Below are 20,000 nucleotides of genomic sequence, written 5' to 3' on the forward strand. Positions count from 1 at the left end.
AACTTGAACAAACATTAAGGATTGAGCTGATGTGCTCATGTGGAAAATATGCATTTGAATATGATTCACAGCTTTTCCTATCCCACTCTTTCTGCTTATCAACATGCATTTCTGTCTCTACAGTGTGCCTATTCACCAAAAAGACAAAAATGCTCCAAAAAAATATTAAATGACACAATGACCTTGCAACATTTTCAGATCTGATTACTCACACTTCTTATCATCCCTTCCTGTCCTGTCTTTACAGTGTTTATCCTCTAAAAAGACAAAAAATACAAAAAAGAGTTTAAATCAGACTCTTGACATTCGTCAATCGCATTACCCTCACCATTACTCCCTGTCATCTGTTGAATTAAGCATTTTTCGATTACTATTCCCTACACTTCTTTTCCTGTCCTCTTGTTACAGCATTAATAAAATCTGCTAAAAAGACAAAATGACCCCAAATAAAAAATGGTGCTTATGTGGGAAATACCGAACCAATTATTCCTATTACTAGTCATAATTTCCTGTTCTCTCTCTACTAAAGACAATAATACTCAAAATAACAAAAAATGCTACATACATTCAGCTGTTTTGGAGTTTGAATATGGCTCGCGACTCATTTCCCGTCGTCTCCCCAATTAATAAAAACTGCCCAAAATAACAAACACATAAACAAAAACATTGCTGAAAACATTCAGGGGAATGGCGTTTATGCAGGAAATTGATGAAGCAACATTTTTCGATTCCCATTACCCACAAAGCTCAACCCTTTTTTCATGTCTTCCCTCTACTGTACACGTAGAAAAAATGTTATCATGCAAGACGTAAGAATCCGACAATATTTGTCTATCCACTAAAACGACCTAAAAAAACCTCTTCAACACAAGACAAAACAATTCGACGTGACCATATTGTTGTGCAGCACATCAGTGATTTGCTGTGCTGATCCTGACATGCAACCGGAGGCCGCCGGGAGTAAGAGCGTTCGGAAAAACGCACGCAAACCGTCTTCTGGTGCGCGGCTCAAGCTCAGCCCTGCTGAAATGGCAGCGAATGAATGAAACATGCTGGCTTATCTCGCTCCATGTAAATCTTGCCATTTAAAATTGTATCCTTGAGAGAGAGAGAAAGAGAGTGAGACGGATAAAACAGAGAGAGCAACAGAGTGAGACGGACAGCGAAGGAGAGACAAGTCAGGATTCTCATCACGCAATTGTGAGACTGTCAGATCAATATGGGGGGAGGTGAAAACACTCCACCCTGACAGCAGCCTCCTCTCTACGGCCCCTCTCATTCACACACACTCCTTACAAGCACTGATAAACAGCAGCAGACATTCAGCACACTTACAGGCGAGGTTCTAGTATCAGAAACCGTCTCATCAAGCAAAGCTACTGACTCAGAACAGCACGCAGAGAGAAATGCGATTTGTCTGCGCGCGCCTGGTCGTTTCTGGATGAGCTGAGGGGTCGAGGAGCGCACGGGAAAGGGGAAGCCACACGGAAACGGGGCGAAATAAAACGAGGGCGTGTGGGAGAGCTCAAAAAAATCTAAATTACAGAGCGGAAGCCATTCATTTACACATGAAACAAGTGCCGTAGTTTAGGCGTGAAGCGTGTTGCTGGGACTTAAGTGAAATTGGCATTTCCAATTTGCTTTCTGACACATCTCATTTGGAACTGTCTCCGACATACACACACATGTGTGCGCACACACACACACACACACACACACACACACACACACACACACACACACACACACACACACACACACACACACACACACACACACACACACACACACACACACACGTTGACCATTGAGGCTGAGGTAGGTTTTTTTTTTTTCAAAGACTGCTTGAACATACAAAACACATCAAGCCAGTTGTAAGTAACATAAAAGAAAAGAAAAAATCTTGCTCTCTCTTCTCACTCTCTCATCTCTATCGCAGTGAGTTGACACACAAACCCACCTCTCCTCACTCACTCGTTTCATTTGCTCCGGATTAATATTCGTAGTCACAGGTTTGAATTTTTGCGTGGGATTGTGCATATTGCGTAATTTTACACACTCCCGCAGATTTTTTGCCCACACTCAAAGTGCGCGCATCTATGATATCTCTGATAAAAAACTGAGTTTCTGTTTCACTGCTTATTGCGCTTAAACTGTCAAACAAACAAAATAATGTAAAATGGATGGTCTTGGCAAGTAGTATTACCATAAACATACTAAGACATTCAGTTATGTTTTAAGTAAACCGCTGAGAAAGAAAACGCATGTGTAACAGTATAATGGATCCATGTGTCAGGTCTTAAAGGGGTCATAATAATGCCATTTTTATACAAGTTAATATGATTCTTTAGTGTGTAAATGAAAACGTTGTAATATACTTTAATTTAAAATTCTGATTTGTATTGTGAGAAAATACTCCTTTTAACTAGTCAAAAACAGCTGTTTTCACCAAGCCATTCTAGTACATACCGCTTTAAAATGACAAATGACCCCGCCCCTCTGTAATGTGGGATGGCGCGAGGAGTGTTGCCCGTGACAACAGAGGCGTAAGAACTGCTACACGAGTCTCTGAGAGGACAGATCATAGTAAAAAAAGATCAACTCTATCTATTTTAACCGGAGTCGGACCGGGACAAGATCACAGCTCCAACGAAATTCGACATTTAAGGCTAAACAGGACGTTTCTGAATGGTTGGTTAAAGTAATGTCACTTTGATCTATCTTAATGTACTGGAAGGGTAATGTTAGCGAGAATGCTGTGTGTTTACTGATGTATATGTTAGTTCATTGACAGACTGATGTTACACCTAATGCCAATAAAAAACTTTTTCTGTTAATGTCGGCTTGTCAGTGATGAGTAACGTTATTTATGCATTGTAATAACTGTTACAACACTATTTATTTTTAGACAGTAACAAACACCATTATAAACCATCTACATAATTAAGCTTAGTGTTAACTTACCACATCCACATTAACTTTAAAACCAGCGTACACAGTTTGTAATAACACGATAACCATAACGTGTTGTTCATTATAAACGTGGGATTATGAATTATATTGAGAACGTCATACATAGAAAGCATGCCGTAATTTTAGCTGCAGTTCATCGTGAAGCGTTTCCACTTCTTGTGGAGGGGCAGCATAAACACGAAGAGCTGGTACAGATCTTTATTCAGGAGCAGTTGAATTAAATGTTCGGATTTAGGAACATCAGAATGACTGCTGTGCTCATTATTACACCCTAGAACAGAACACCACAATCGCCAAGCGTCTCTACTTAAACAATGGGAGACTGTAATGACCATAGACATCATATAGATTTGAAACCTACATGATGTCTATGGTAATGGCAGACAGCTTGAGCTCACGCAGGGCGGCTCTGAGATGAAACGCTGCTTGTCAATCAACAGTCGTGGGAGGGGTGTCCGATCGTGTGACGTCACACATCGAATGGCTCGATTTGAGACAGGGAAATTTAAATCATACATATAAGGAGATTTAAAAAAAAACACTTGATGGATTTTTATCATTATAGGGTGGTTGTGTACAGGCACTGCCAACACACATTTCCATACAATATTGTAAAAGTGCATGTCCAATTATATGACCCTCTTTAAAGTGACAGTAGCCTAATATGTCTGCTGTCAAATTATGAGACATTAAACATTTCTATTTGGCCGGTAATGCAAGATAATACAATTCCAAAGAAAGACAATATATCTTATTATATTATCAGGAAAATAATTTTAAGTGATTTGTCAATGTTTATACAATGTAGTTTATGCAACACGACAGACGTTAAAGAGTAGACTAACAAGTACGGTGAGCATAGGACCGGTTTTGTTCACGCTGCAGATAAATCAGATTTTTTCCCCCTCAAATCTGATCTTTATGACTTCACCCGTCTGTCATGTTGCAAGTGATGAAATCAAGTCCGTTTGTTCTGACAGTGCAGTCAATATCCGGTATATCCACATCGGTTGCTGCAGCACTGATTTAAGTGTCAGCGCGACAGCGAGAGACTTACTTCTACTATAACTGAGTAGCTGTCACTGTGGAAAGCGAGGACGGAAAACTGAAAATTGCCTTGGCTCACGTCCATCATGACATCTCGCCACGATGAACTCACGAGGCGCATCAGACAACATAAGCATCAGAAGGATTACAGCACTATTGACACATTCATGCATACACCACGTCTGAAACCACTCACATGTTCACTCATTCACCAATGTCACATACACCAGTGTTTAAACGTTTGGTTAAAAGTTTTTTTTTTTTTTTTTTTTTTTTTTTAAATAAGTCTTTTCTGCTCACTTTTCTGCAGTTACAGTGGGGCAAAAAAGTATATAGTCAGTTTTATATAACAATACTTTTTTTCCACCATAATTTGCAAACAAATTCTTTAAAAATCAGACAATTTGATTTCCTGGATTTTATTTCTCATTCTGTCTCTCATAGTTGAAGTGTACCTATGATGAAAATTACAGGCCTCTCTCATCTTTTTAAGTGGGAGAACTTGCACAATTGGTGGCTGACGAAATAATTTTTTGCCCCACTGTATTCTAAAAACAGAAATAAAATAATAATGTTTTTTTATTCAGTTTATTCTTGATGAGTTTTCAGCATATTTTCCCCATTCTTCAGTGTTACATGAACTATTAGAAATCATTCTAATATGCTGATTTGCTGCTCAATAAACATTTCTTATTTTTATAATCATCAATGTTGAAAACTGTTGTGCTGCATAATGTATGTGTGTAAACCGTGATATATATATATATATATATATATATATATATATATATATATATATATAGTGCTATTAAAACTATTCAGATTACAAACAGCTAAACCGATATGCCACTTTGTGAATGGCGTTAATCTCAAACCACATATAAATGTGAACAGTTTTTAAAAATAAGATTTGATGTGGTTAGTTACACATATCTAAACAGATTTGAGTCGGACATGGCAAAACAAAGAAGAAGAAGAAGAAGAAAAAAGACGTTTGCTGCCTGTCTGAACAAAGCCAAAGAGTCAGTTGACGACTCTTTGAAAGGCGCAAGGTCAAGGGTAAACCGCTAAACACCCTCGAGTCACAAGGCCTTTCTTTTGACAACCAATCATTGGCAGCTTCTCTCAACGCTTCCATTTGATCAAACACATCCTCCACGCCGACCGCAGATGACCTCCACGCTTACAAACACACATTTTTCCCTAAGCGGACATGTGAACCCTCACACTCCTCCTGCCTACGTCTCCTCACTAGTGTCCCAGCTCCATTAAACTTTAAAGAGCTCCAGCTGTCCTCCCACACATACGACGCGTCTTAACAACGGCCGTCGCTGTTCTCCGAGAGCGGTCCAAAAACAGCTATGATTTATTCATATCATCATTAACATGCCTTTGACATTACACTACGCGCTCACCTCAGTCAAACAATCGGCATATTCGATGCTAATCGTGGCGGTAACATAGTGTGACTGAGGTCACGTGACTTCTGGTGACCACAAAATGGCTGGGAACAACTAAATGGTGCATTGTTCTTTACAAAAAGGTCACATATGCAGTATTTATCGAAAAGGTGGTTGAAAACAACGGCCTCTGTTTCACGAGAGAGGGGCTGCGTGAGGGGAGCTCGGGGAGGAGCTCTGCGTCTACTTGAGACTGGATGAATAATAACGCTCATTATTCAGCCCGTGGTCATCATGGAGACATGGCGGAGAGTAATTAATTGCTTGTGCAAGTGTGAGTTCCCATGAGGCCGATGGAGGCCTCCAACACAAGGTGAGGAGAAACACGCACATGACCCAATTAAGAATAACCATGATCCGGCAACTTACTCCATACGCGCCGAACCTCGCACACATGCATACGCGGTCTTTAAAAAAGCCCCTCAGGTGCTGAGCTGACATGACAGGTGTTGATAAATGTCAATGTCTGCTAGACTGTGACTTATGGTTACGATGTGTTTTCAAAAACAAAATAAAAATGGCTAAAAATCTCAAAATAACATTTCACCTCAGAAAAAAAGAGAGAATGAATGGATTAAGTGAAGTGTGTAACCTATAAAAGCCTCTATTCTACATATATACACTGTAAAAAATGTGTGGTGGTTTTTGTTGGTTTAACTTAAAAAAGTAAGTAACCTGGTTGCCTTAAAATTTTGAGTTTATTGACATTAAAAATTTGAGTTGATACAATGAAGGAAATTAGTTTAATAAATAGAAACTCAAAATATTTTTGTATCTGAACCACATAAAAAATGTGATAAATCATGAAAATAGCACTATTGGGCACGTTTCACTGCATCATCAGAAATAACACACACATAATTACCCAATATGCTTACAAAATTGTTTAATAATCTTTTAATAAAGGTTGTCGAATCTCAAAAAATGTTTGTTGTATTAACTCAAAATTTGAATTTCAATGAACTCAATTTTAAGGCAACCAGGTAACTTTTTTTCTAAATATTTTTTTACAGTGTAGTGACATTTTCGAGACAATTACATCAATTTCCCCCCAAGTCAAAAGTTCTGTTTACACTAAGAACGATTACTATAAAGATAATTAATTGAACTATAGCATTCATACCAGTGGACGATAGCATTCTGTTTATTCTAAACGCGTACTTGTCTGCCACATAAAACGCTCGAGATAACCACAAAAAATTACAGCAGGATGGATTCTGATTGGCTATCAGTGTTTATATCATCTAGACAATGTTGCTCTGAAAGTGATTCCAATGATATTATTTCTCTGTGCCATTATCTTTATAGCTGTGGTGTGAATAGAATGGGGAAGAAAGTTTGATTTATTAAGTGACTTTGAACGTGGCATGATTGTTAGTTCCGGACAGGCTTGTCTGAGTATTTCAGAAAGTGCTGATCTACTGGAATATTCACTCACAACCATATTTTTGGATGGTCCAAGAGAGAAAGATAAAATATCCAGTGAGCATCAGTCTTGTCTATGAGGAGAAGGACCAAACCAGCGGATAGAAAGGCAACAGTAACTCAAATATCCACTCATTACAATCGAGGTCTACAGAAGAGCATCTCTGAATGCACAACAGCAGCAAAAGACACACCGGTGCCACTCCTATCAGATAAGAACAGGAAACGGAGGCTACAATTTGCAGTGGCTCAGCAAAATTGGACAACAGGAGATTGGAAAAATGTCTCTGGTTTGACGTGCCTCGACTTCTGTTGCACCATTCAGATGGTAGGGTTCAGTGTAAACAACATGAAAGCATAGATCCATCCTGCCTTGTATCAACAGTTCATGCTGCTGCTGGTGATGGTGTAATGGTGTGGGGGATATTTTCTTCATACGCATTGGGCCTCTTAGTACCAATTCAGCATAGTATAAACTCTGAGTATTGTTGCTGGCCATGTCCATCCACTTATCACGCAGTCATCTTTGTAAACTGCAATGGAAAAATACCCCAAAAAGTAATACTTTTTGTTTTGTTTTTACAAGAGTGAAAGTAAAACAGGTTTCCAGAATGCAGGCTGGAAATACACACTAATCTTAAAAGAGAATAAGAAAGCACAAAACTAATTTCTGAACATGATAAAAGACGAGAAGAACTCCACTTATCATGTATCCAGTTATAATAAACCTGAAAGGTGTAAGCATTTGTGCACGTACAATAGTCTGAGAATAGAGTAACATATGAGTTGTATAGGTCCTCGTTCTTTCTCTCCCCACCTGCATGCCCAAAATGCATAATTACCCTCACAGGGGAAAATGAATGGAGGCCAGAAATAGAGAGACACACTGGGCATCTCCCCAGCCTGCGCCCGTCCTCTGCTGGCAAGCTCATTGATCAGGGGGATGGAGGGAAGGAGGGAGCGTGCGGATACGTGCGGGTAAGGCAGGAGATTCCGGGTCCATGGGGCTGGAAAGTGCCGATGTTAACAAAACAGAGCAGCTGCTGGAATGTGAGGAGGGAGGGAAGAAAAAACGCCGCCTTTTGTGTGGGTCAGTCTTATATAATTAGTCATTTTGATAGCATACCTGTGCGCCTGGTTAAAAATAACACATCAGCACATCGGGAGGGGTTTTAAACACAAGCGAGCGAGCAAGCGCGCGCGCACGCACACACACACGTCTGGATCACTATATTTGTGGGGACTCTCCATAGACGTAATGGTTTTTATACCGTACAAACCGTATTTTCTATCCCCCTACACTGCCCCTGCCCCTAAACCTACCCATCACAAGATTGTTGAGCTATCATAAGATCTAAGGGTGCTTTCACATCTCTAGTTCGGTTCATTTGGTCCGAACCAAGGGCAAACAATTATACATTGTTGCATTTTTCAAATTTTTTGGTTCCTTTTCACACCACACTGATTGCTTTGGTCCGAACCAGTTGAAACGAACCAAAACACAGACACGTGACAACATCCACATCACTCATTGGCCATGGCGTATTTCCTAAACTGCTTTTCGATTGGTCAGAATTTATGTGTGGGAAAATTCCAACAGAAGAGGAAAAGCCAGCAAACTATAATAACACTATGGAGAGACAACTGTGCGGGCTAGTTTTGTCCCTGGCCATAATCTTCTACACAGTAACTGTGTGTATTTACAAGAAATTTCTATAATGAAGCGCGGATGCGACGTGAAAACAACGTTCTAATGCACTGCAAACAGCGAGCGTGCATCACTCGTCAATGCAAGTGGAGGCGTGCATTAATTATTCTTAACTGACATGCTCATCTTCCTGAAAATATTTCCAACGATCTATCAGGTAAGAATGTCATGCACACAATGTCAGCGCAGCTATCTACGGCAGCTGGTTTAGTCCAAAAATGATTAGTACTTTTGCAGTTGGTTCTGTTCGAGGTCGGATCACGTTCTCACCAGAAATGAACCGCTCCAGAGTTCGTTTGAAAGCGTACCGAGAGAAGCTCTTCAAGGAGGTCTCGGTACGCTTGTTTGGTCCGCTTTTGGTGCAAACTCGAGTGTGATTGCTGCTTTCACACCTGACCAAACTAATTGCACCAAAGATGGAAACGAACTCTAGTACGATTCAACCAAACTAAATGATCGAGGTGTGAAAGCACCCTAAGATAAGAGAACTCGGTCAGATAAAGGCGTATTAAGGAAAGTTTCTGTCAAACATTTATTTATTTATTTTTTGTATTAAAAGGACAGCTATAAAAAAGCCACTGTTGAGCAGCAAACAGGTATTTGAAGCTGCCGGTGTCTCTGGAGTCTCAAGAACCTCTCCATGCAGGCTAGCAGGTTTTTTGGGCAAAATTTGAAATTCACAAAAAGGTCTAATGGGATATAGAATTGATATAACTCTATGTTAAAAAAAGGTTCTTCATAAGGAAAAATGTCTTAAACGATTGCATAATACTTTTATTTTTGTACATATTGTGCGGGATGAGTTGCACATGTAAATGTAATACTTAAGTTGTTTGTAGAATCACTAATTCCAAGTCAAGTGATACTTGTTCTTGGAGAAATAAAAAAAATAAAAAATCTGTCATGATGTATTTGTTGCTCATTATGCAGTTATTTTATTGGTGCAACTGCTGTGTAGTTTTTTTGCATTGAGAGTCATTTCGTCAAGTGGCTGAAGCTCTTGAATTCAGCTCTGAGCTCATGGTGAATCTTCTTCCTAGCAGGAGCTCGGCTCCACAGGAGCGTCTGCCACACTCTTAACCCCGCTGTGGGAAGCAACTGAGACTCCTTCAGTTATTCACCTCTCCCCCTCATCCCCCAACATACGAAAGCTGCTTCCTTCTCCTTTCCTCAAAAATGATGACCCTTCTCCTCCTGAGCTCTTTTCCCCTCATTCCTTTCTACCCCCCTCCCCTCCTCGAAGTGTTTGGGGAGGAACTGGTGTGTTGAGTCTGAAGCAAAGCATCTCTCTGCTGCACGGCTGCAATTCATCATCATTTTATCTACGACGGCTTTTAATTGGATCCTATCAAACTCTCCCGATAGTCCTCATTTTGCTGTAGACGGCATAGAGGAGATTCTGGATGAGATTTTTCTTCCCTTTCCCCCCTCTGTTTCCTTTCCATCATTGTGTTTTCTCTGTCAGTCTCTCGTTCTCTCTCTCTGGTCATTTATCTGAGCTGAAGGTAATGTTGTAAAGCAGAGCCTGATACCATCAGCCTGTTCTGTTCATCTCCTGGGTCCTGAGCTGTGGCGCTCGGAGAGAACGAGAAAGAGAGAGAGAGAGCTCTGTAGAGGAAAGCGACTTCAGGTCTCTTGTCTTGTGTTTTATACACCCATCTTCACTCCTTCATTTGATTTCTTCTCTTTTACCTCTTTTACACCAAATATGTGCTGGTGCCAGAGCTAAATCTGTGAGCAGTCGTGCGTTTACACTGACTACACATCCCTTCACACAAACATGCATACTGATCAGTCTTATAGGGTTAGTTCACCCAAAAAAAACATCCTGTTACCTTTTTTAACCCTCATGTCGTTCCAAAACCCATATGACTTTGTATCTTCTGTAGAATGCAAAAGAACGTTTCAAAAATGTTTTTTTCAATTGGGTCTAAAACTATTTATTGAATGGGGACAGATGGTCAATTGAAGGGGAGTAAATTATGACATGTTTACATTTTTAAGGCAACAAATTGGAAATTTAAATTGATTTAAAATAAAGAAATAAAAAAAAAACTGTTTTTGGTAACGTATCATGCACTAACACTAAGGCTGTGCAATACTGAAGAAAAATGTGATATGCAATATCTTGTTAAATAATGCGATATTCGATATGCAATACAATAGTACTATTAGTGTGTAAAATTATTTAAATTATATATTTTTTGTAAATATTTAAAAACTGAGAATATACCATTTATGTTTCACATTCTTTCTGGGGAAAGAAAGCATCGCTACACTGTAAAAAAAGTTTTAGAAAAAAAAGTTGAAATTAAAATTGAGTGAATACAATGAACATTTTTTGAGATTCAACAACATTTATTAAATAAAATATTATTAAAAGATTTTGTAAGCATATTGCGTAATTGTTTGTGTTTTATTTCTGATGACGCAGTGAAACAGGCCAAATAGTGCTATTTTCATGATTTATCGATTTTTTATGTGGTTCAGATACAATAATATTTTGAGTTTATTTATTAAACAAATTTCCTTTATTCTATCAACTCAAGCTTTTAATTTAAATAAACTCAAAATTGTAAGGCAACCAGGTTACTTACTTTTTTAAGTTAAACCAACAAAAACTAAAACATTTTTTTACAGTGTACAACTTCTGAAAGTGACCAGCAGTGTTTTAGCAAAAATGTATGCCATAAATCTGACTAAATTATTTTAACAATGTAAACAAACAAAAAATGTAATGCCAATATTTAAATACTAAAAATTATTCGCTTGACTTGGAAAAAATATTCAGATATTTTCCTAAAACTTAACATCAAGAACATAACAAAGACTCATGAACTATATGGGTGGATGATTATATTTGTTATTATTATTTATCTTTGTTAATAAAAATTAGATCTAAAGACAGTAGTATTTACATGAATTAAATATGCACTGATACGTCATAAAGCTACAAAGGTTATTCACTGAGTGATTTTTTTTCTTTTTCTTTTGTTGTTTGACAGACAGCAGCAGTTACAGTAAAATACTGTATTAGCAGGCTGTCACTTTAAGACCTAATGCACGGATCCTATAGACAGCATTCGGTTTCTTTCCCCAACTGATATCGTTCACTTAAAGTATAACCGACTGGGTTTACATGAATACTCATCAAGACATCTGTTTTGACATAACTGTGTGTGTACATTCACAATGTTGAAGTAGCCTATTAAAATCATTCAGATATTGTGTGCCGTTGCGATAGTATTGCGATAAGTATACATTTGCGATATTTCGATAAATCCGATATATTGCACAGCCCTAACTAACACTTTTTTACAGCATTTATTAATTAATTTTTTAAAATATACTACTGTTTCCAATTTTTTTTATTTTCTATCACAGTATATTTATATAACTAGAAATGGAGAAATGAGAATTAACCATGATTAATAAATGCTGTAAAAGTATTGTTCAATATTAGGCATATCGTTAACTAAATGTTAACATACAAAACCTTATTATAAAGTTTTACTTCATTTTTATCTGCATCTTAGTAATTCCCTCCAGTGATTTTATCTCAAAATAAAAATATAAATGGATAAAAACTTGACTTGTGCTGATTAAATATCATATCGGTATCGCAATTAAAACGGGGAGAAAAAGTGAATCTGCTGCATCCGATTCAATCTCTCTCATGCATTTGGCATCACTTGTGTCTCACACACACACACACACACACACACACACACACACACACACACACACACACACACACACACAGAGAGAGAGAGAGAGAGAGAGAGAGAGAGAGAGAGAGAGAGAGAGAGAGAGAGAGAGAGAGAGAGAGAGAGAGAGAGAGAGAGAGAGAGAGAGAGAGAGAGAGAGAGAGAGAGAGAGACAATACATGGCTATCTGAACACATCTTCAGGCTACTGGATATAAGAACAAACCTTTTAAAATCCGATAATAAGTTCCCCCTCCTCCAGTATCAACCTGCTAATGTTACTGATGTTCTTCCTTCTCAGCACATCTCATCCTAAGCTGTATATCCTTTGTTTACTCAATCGATTGAGTCAGGACTGCCCGCTTTCCTCTGCGTCCCAATACACCATCGTGCTTTATTAACCCGTCTCTCTATTGTCTTAAGCAGAGAGACAAAGGATCGAATTGATCAATCTCAGGCAAACACAATCAGCTCCCCCTCCCTAATCATACAGCGCCAGCCATCTGCCCGCTGTGAGCCTGGGATTCCACCCGCCAGCTGTTGCCTCCAATCTACCTGGCATGCGACTGACCTCCAACGACCAGCGCAGAGGAACATAGCTTGCAATGTTTTTCGTAGCTCATAATAAAAGTGACCGGTTACACATCCAGCGCTGATCTTGTAAATCAATTTTATGGCATCTCTGTGATGCGTTCTGCATTGTTGTTGCCAATTCTGTCAAATATGTCACCATGTCTATCAATATCTACAGTAGCTAGCTAGCATACCTGCTAGCAAAAACACTTACGCATCAGTAAGAATGTAAAATGGTAAACAAATATTTTGCAAAAATAATATTTGAACCTTTTTTTTATTATTTTTTTTAAACATACACGCTAAAAAATGCTGGGTTAAAAACAAACCAAGTTTGGTTGAAAATGGACAAACCCAGAAACTAGTTTGTTTGAACCCAGGGAATGGACACATTCAAACAACCCTATTACTGGGTTTGTCCATTTTTAACCCAACTTGGGTTGTTCACAAACGTCATTATTAAGTCTTAAAAATATGAGAACATTGTATTGGGAAATTATGGTAGTACATTACTTTATGCAAAACATAAAAAAGGGTAACACTTTATTTTAGGGTTCAGTTATTACCTATGAACTAGTTGCATATTAGCATGCATATTACTAGGATATTGGGTGTTTATTAGTATTTATAAAGCCCATATTAATGCCTTATTCTGCATAACCTTATTCTAAACCCCTTAATCCTAACCAATACCTAAACTTAAATGCTACAAAAACTAAACTAGGAGTTTATTGAGGCAAAAGGCGTAGTTAATAGTGAATGTGTTCCCCATACTAAAGTGTTACCAATTTTTTTTTTTTAATTATAAAATAATATTGTTCAACAATTATTTGTTGAACTTCCAGGCTATCAATCAGCATTTCATTAAAACGACTTTCAAAAACGGCTAAAAAAAACAGTCAATACACTTCAAAGAAACGCTCTAGAACAAATTTGCTATTTCGTTATCTAATGTATTGACATCCAGATATCTGAAAGTGCATCTTCAATGTTCAAACACCTTTTGAAGTAGCAACTCAGAACTTTAACGTTAGCAAAAAGTAACCCAATTATGTAACATATTACTCCCAACACTGCCGCTGGCGACCTTAAAATGGTATTTCTCAGAAACAACAGTGTTATGGAAAAGCAAACGGTTCAAATCCCTTTGAATTCAATAAAACCATTAGTCAGTGTCATAATTAATCATTCAGATAGGAAAAATCTCTGTGGCGTGAATGAAAAGAACTGCAGGGGCTTTGGTGGGTGATTCATATCCGACCTGCCGTCTGGCACCTCAGCCAATCCGTTTTAACACAAAAGTTCTTGGAATGTTCCGGGACCGATTCAGCCGAAGCCCTTTGACGAACAGTCATTTAATCTGTAAGGAGTGACTCTGTGAATGACTAAAACAACAGCGGCTCTTGATCTATGCCAAAGCCTGTCATTCTAAACGTGCTCCTACTTCTGGTAATGGAACTCTCACGCAGGGCTACACAGCACTCATGCTAAAATCACTGCAAGCTAAGTAACTGATAATTGCTGGCATTTAATGGTGTAATTGCAGTGGGATCTTAACACGGCTGTAATTGCGGCTCTCATTAGGAGTGACAGGCTGTCTGGATACCCAGAAGCCCAGAACCTACCAATCCCGACGTGGTTCCATCACAGGCGTAAACCGCACATGACCAAGGCAAAGTAAGGGACTTTGGAAAACCCTAACCTTAGAGTTTCAACTGTGAAAGAGATGACCTGCTGTTATCCGCGACTGTTCAAGAACAACACATTATATGATCCTACTGGTTTTGTGAAGTATTTAACGAATGAACATCTGAGTTATCACTACTCACTAATTGAGTCTTTGGAGAACAAAAGGAGAACATTTAAAATGTACCGCTCTTTTCCATACAATTAAGGTGATTAATTAAAGGACACAAAGGGGTTCAAATGACTTTAGAAGACTTAATATAGAGCATTTGAAGTCATGAGAAAAAGTAAAAAAATCTGATATAACTGTTTACAAGTGAAGTCCAATTGAATCAATGCATGAATGAATCAATGATTGAGTTGGATCTTTCAATGAATCAGTTCATCTGATTCACAGAAGCATTCTGATTTGGTTCTTGAGTTCAACTTATCTGGTTACATTGAAAACCAATTTAAATGTCAGACTTTAAACATTAATGCACCTGTAACGTTTCCAGGCCGCTAAAGCACCAGACGCATATCAGCCGGCTGTTTTTGCTCTCGTTGACTGTTAAAGTTAACATCACTCTGGCTGATGCTTCCAGCTGGCGGAGACAGAGGAATAGCTTCTCGTCAGCGACGCGCCAATCGCTGTTGATTTGAAACGGCTGCGACAGCAAACAGTCGATAAAGTCTTTAGCGAGACAGCTCTGTGCAAACTCTTAGCCGTGTAATTAGCTTCCCCCCAGTAACACCAGGAATCTCAACACAAAAGAGAAAGCGGCTGCGTCCTATAACGGCCATCGATAAGTCATGGTGAGAAGTGTCACAGTGCCATCAAATACCCAAGCTTCCTATCTCTGCCACTAATGACTGCTTTTGCAAAGCAGTCTGTTAAAACGATAACAAGTGGCACGTGTTTCATCAGGCGCTAATGGTCCACCAGTGCCTGCCCAGTGCCTGATGGGATTTTTGACAGGCAGACAAAATGTTGATTGGCCAGAAGGTAATGAGGGGGAAGGCTCATGTCAGCAGTGCTGTAAGAAAATGGCCTGCTATTTGGATAAGCATTTCTCCACCAATAATGACCCTTAAACAACTCACAGAGATGTGACGATTTAAGAGGGTCGAGGCTTGTCAGAACGACTCTTCGGTCCATTGGTGCAGGTCCACTGGCCCATGTGATCATAAAATACACACAACACTCTGTACAGTATGTTTGGCTAGAAATTCTTTCCAATGGAAAGGAAAATTCCCAATGGGATCCCATTAGCATCTCAGTTGTTTCTCCTAGACAACAATGCAATCAAATGAAGAGTAAATTAAAGCTATTACATTAAAGTCCCCTATGCCAGTACTCCAATGTGTCTCCTTTTCTGTCTGTCTGTCTGTATGTGTGTCTGTCTGTCTCTATGTCTATAGACAGACCAACTTTATAACAGTTGGCCTTAACTACTGTACTTACATTTAAATTGATAATTTGATACAATGCACTTATTGTGTACATACATGTTTTATGCACATTTTAAAAATTACCTGCATGTAATCTGTAATTAATTTCTGTAGTTAAATTAATAATTACACTGTTGACTCTTTCCTTACACCTAATCTATCTATCTATCTATCTATCTATCTATCTATCTATCTATCTATCTATCTATCTATCTATCTATCTATCTATCTATCTATCTATCTATCTATCTATCTATCTATCTATCTATCTATCTATCTATCTATCTGTCTATCTGTCTGTCTATCTATCTGTCTGTCTGTCTTTCTGTCTGTCTGTCTGTCTGTCTGTCTGTCTGTCTGTCTGTTAAAAACAATAAAAATATCAATGTTATAAAATTAGGTAAAACCTACTAAGTAAAGCATACACTTTAAAAACGTGGTTTAAGTCAGTGTTAGATTGATTGAGTAAAAAGTAATACAAAATAAACTAAAGTAAAAATTACTCAACACACTTTTACTTGCCAAGTCAAAGTTAAGTAGAGATTACTTCATTTAATATGTGAAATTCTTCCAATATATTGGAAGAATTAATAATATATTATATTATAATAATATAATATAATATAATATAATATATTATAATAATATAATATAATATACTATACTATAATATAATATAATATAATATAATATAATATAATATAATATAATATAATATAATATAATATAATATAATATAATATAATATAATATAATATAAACAAATTTTAAGAGAAATGTTTAAAGAACAATCCAGCGCAACGTTAGTTCTGTCAGGTCACGTTAGTGGCTGTCAGCTGATCACGTCTAACTATACGACATCTATCACAGCACACATATATAAGCTCATTCAGTACTATCAGCAGTTATGGCGTTTCTCCAGAGCTCATTTACCCTCCTCCATTCCCTAGCTCCTCTGCTTGTCCGGATTTGGTATTCTGGGGGCGTATTACAGAAACACCTTAAATTTAGAATCCTATCTTATCTGTTTGGTAATCATGGCAATTTCAGTTAGGACCTCATTTTGGACAAAAGCTAGTTTAGAAATCTAGACGCACCCTAGAGGCAGCAAATCTAATCTGCCGCGAGTATCGTCTAGTAACTCTCAATACCTTCTAAGCTGCAAAACCCAAACTCTGGTCAGGCCAATCACATCGTGTATAGAGTCGGTGGGCGGAGCTTAACATGATGATGGCAGAGTAAACACAGAACCTGGCGAACGGCGGTCTTTCAAATCAGCTTTGCCCGCGACTCTGGAAGACTTGGAGTTAAGCTTTTCTCTTAGAAAAGAACAAAGAACGGCACTGAAGTCATTCTTAAGAAGGGAAGATGTGTTCGGAGTTTAGCCGACCGGATACAGCGAATGTTTAATCTATCAACAAGCTCTGTTTCACCTTCGTTGCTCTGGTTGGTTGTAGCGCTATCCTATCGCGTGCAGAGGGAGTTTGAAAGACAACCGTTTATCCCGCCCCTCAGATTGAGTCCTGTCAATGGTGAGTTTCCAGACCAAACATCTTGATGTGGGTCAGGCTTGTCAGGCTAGACAAAAGCTATTACAGAGTGACATTTCTTAAGCGCATAATCTTATCTTAACTATGGATAGGAAACGGTATTACAGAAGCAGCTTAACTCTGCAAAAAATCCTAAAAGCAGTCTTAACTTTAGGACAACACCACTGGTGTCCTAACTTCAAACCTTTTTGAATTTCAATGGTAAAAACTAGATTTTTAGCGTACATTTATTGATTAGACAAGATGAAGAGAAGCGAGGTTTGATGGAGAGGAGACTCTTGGAGGATCCAGAGGATGTGCTGCGGTTTGATGATAAAATACTCATAAATAATTACAGACTCCCACGATGCATGGTTTTGCAGTTAGTTGACGAATTGTGACCAACATTACAGAGGCCAACGAGCCGTCACGGAGCATTACGGGTGTTTCTTTAAGTGACTAACGCCTTGGGTTTTTAATTTTTTGCAAAAGGCAATTTACAAAACAGGCTTTTCAATGGAGCATGCCACATTTCAATCTCTACCGCACTAAAATTGTTTCTCCATTTTGATTTTAGGTTTAATTTCCCTCAGAAGCATTTTGCATGTTGTTGGTTACTTGGTAACAGACCTGACAGACGATGGAGCAGTTTAAGATTTCCTACAGATAAGATGAGATTTTGTAAAATAGGATACGAATCCTAAATCAAGTTTGACCTAAGTTAAGACCTAAGATAGAAAGTTTCTGTAATACGGCCCCTGATTCCCCTTGAATCAGACTAAGTTCCTGAATTATTTGAACATTTAATATCAACATTAATGATATCTGCAATACATCATGCTGGTCCTGTTCTGTTTCCCTAAGGGCTGCTCTCCCTGCTCTTATCAGGCTAGGCTGCATGGATGTGCAGGGAGTTCTTGCCCAGAACCGAACCATACCGCCAATCCAAACTATTGCTAATAGTCAATCAATCATCTTTGACGATAGTGCTCCTTACAGGAAAGATGTTGATCTCAAGACAGTGGTTGCTTAATGCTTTAGTTGTTGCTTAATGTTTTAAATGATTCTTTTTTTGAAAAAGAATTTATTTGAAATAAATGTTAATGTCTCTATTTAAATCAATGAAATGCACCGTTGATAAATAAAAGGACTGTCTTAAAAAAAAGAGAAAAATTCTCACTGACTCCAAACTTTTGCCGAGTAATATAAATGTGTATAAGATTTTTTTCTAAGGAAGATTTAAAAAAAAAACTACCAGCTAAACTGGGTTGGTCAGCTAGATCAGATTAAACCAATTAACAAGTTAACATATAGCTGATGATAACTCTGAGCTACAAAAAAATAACTTCCTTACACCAAAACACCAAAAAAACATAATCTGTAACTTACCATGGTCTTCTGACACTGTATGCTAGTGCTGTTGAAGCGCAGCGCAGTGACGCTGTACTCTTTCCCCTGGATATAGAAGATGCACTCATAGTTCCTCTGGCCAGACTGGGGCTGCGGAAGGTTCCGGGCCAACAGGGTGATGGGCTTCATGACACCAACAGGGATGTATATTTGAGTGGACGGCAGGATCTGAGGACACTCCTGCAAAATGAATAAAAGAGGATAGTTTTCAGAAAATGTTATTTGTATATGTTTTAAATGACGTAAGTGAAGAGACTCCTAAAACTCTATGATATTTAGGTCTACAGGATTAATTCACACACAGTTTATCATCTGTGAGATGAATCTGATAACATCTGAGGGTTTATTCATGTTTGTAGCATACACTATTGTACAAAAACGTGTTTTTATTTGGGGTGTTTTGAGGAATGAAAGATGTCATTTTATACAAACATAGACATCATTTGAGTCTGCTATACAGAAAACATAATGACTGGCTATTATAATTTTGATAGATTCAAATAACAGCACTGAGGTGCATCTAAAGAAGATCAAAAACACTTTTGATCTTACTACTTGAGTAAATGTGGCCATTCAGACATGGCAGCCCCTTCAGTGATGTTGCTAAATCAAGAGCGAGCGAAGGCGAGGATATGAAGGATGCGAGGAGGACTTCAAGGCCATTGCCACCGTTGTCATGCCAACAGATTGGAAAACCAGGGCACAGAGCATGCAATTAAGCTTTTTGAGGGCGTGTGCCATTTTAAAGACTTGGCATCGGTACCAGAGTTATGATGCCAACTGTGCACTTTAACTAGACAGCAGCATAACCATAGGCGAGAAAGAAAAAAATATTATAATCTTCAGATGTAGGTGCTCCACATCTAGTACGTGACAAAAAATGTGAAAAAAGTGAACATGTATATAAGAAAAAAGACTGTTTTCACAGACACATCTCATGTGCAACACATAAGACCCAAACAAAAACATGAAGCACTACATGATGGAAGAATACAGCTAGATCAAAGCATCGGCCTTCTACTGATGCTTTGATGCAGGAGGAGAAAAAATAT

At 38.2% G+C, this 20,000-nt stretch overlaps 1 protein-coding gene across 1 annotated transcript in view; it reads right to left on the reverse strand.

Annotated features, from left to right (window-relative positions):
* Positions 1–20,000, reverse strand: part of plxna1a (plexin A1a) — a 259,133-nt gene that overhangs the window by 68,855 nt on the left and 170,278 nt on the right. The window contains exons 10-12 of the mRNA XM_067445763.1: positions 18,912–19,128; positions 12,783–12,790; positions 9,004–9,042 (exon numbers count right to left, since the gene is read on the reverse strand). Coding sequence (XP_067301864.1) covers positions 9,004–9,042; positions 12,783–12,790; positions 18,912–19,128 — 264 coding nt within the window. The remainder of the gene's footprint in view (positions 1–9,003; positions 9,043–12,782; positions 12,791–18,911; positions 19,129–20,000) is intronic.

Source organism: Pseudorasbora parva, chromosome 6 (genome assembly GCF_024679245.1).
Source record: "Pseudorasbora parva isolate DD20220531a chromosome 6, ASM2467924v1, whole genome shotgun sequence".
NCBI lineage: Eukaryota > Metazoa > Chordata > Actinopteri > Cypriniformes > Gobionidae > Pseudorasbora > Pseudorasbora parva.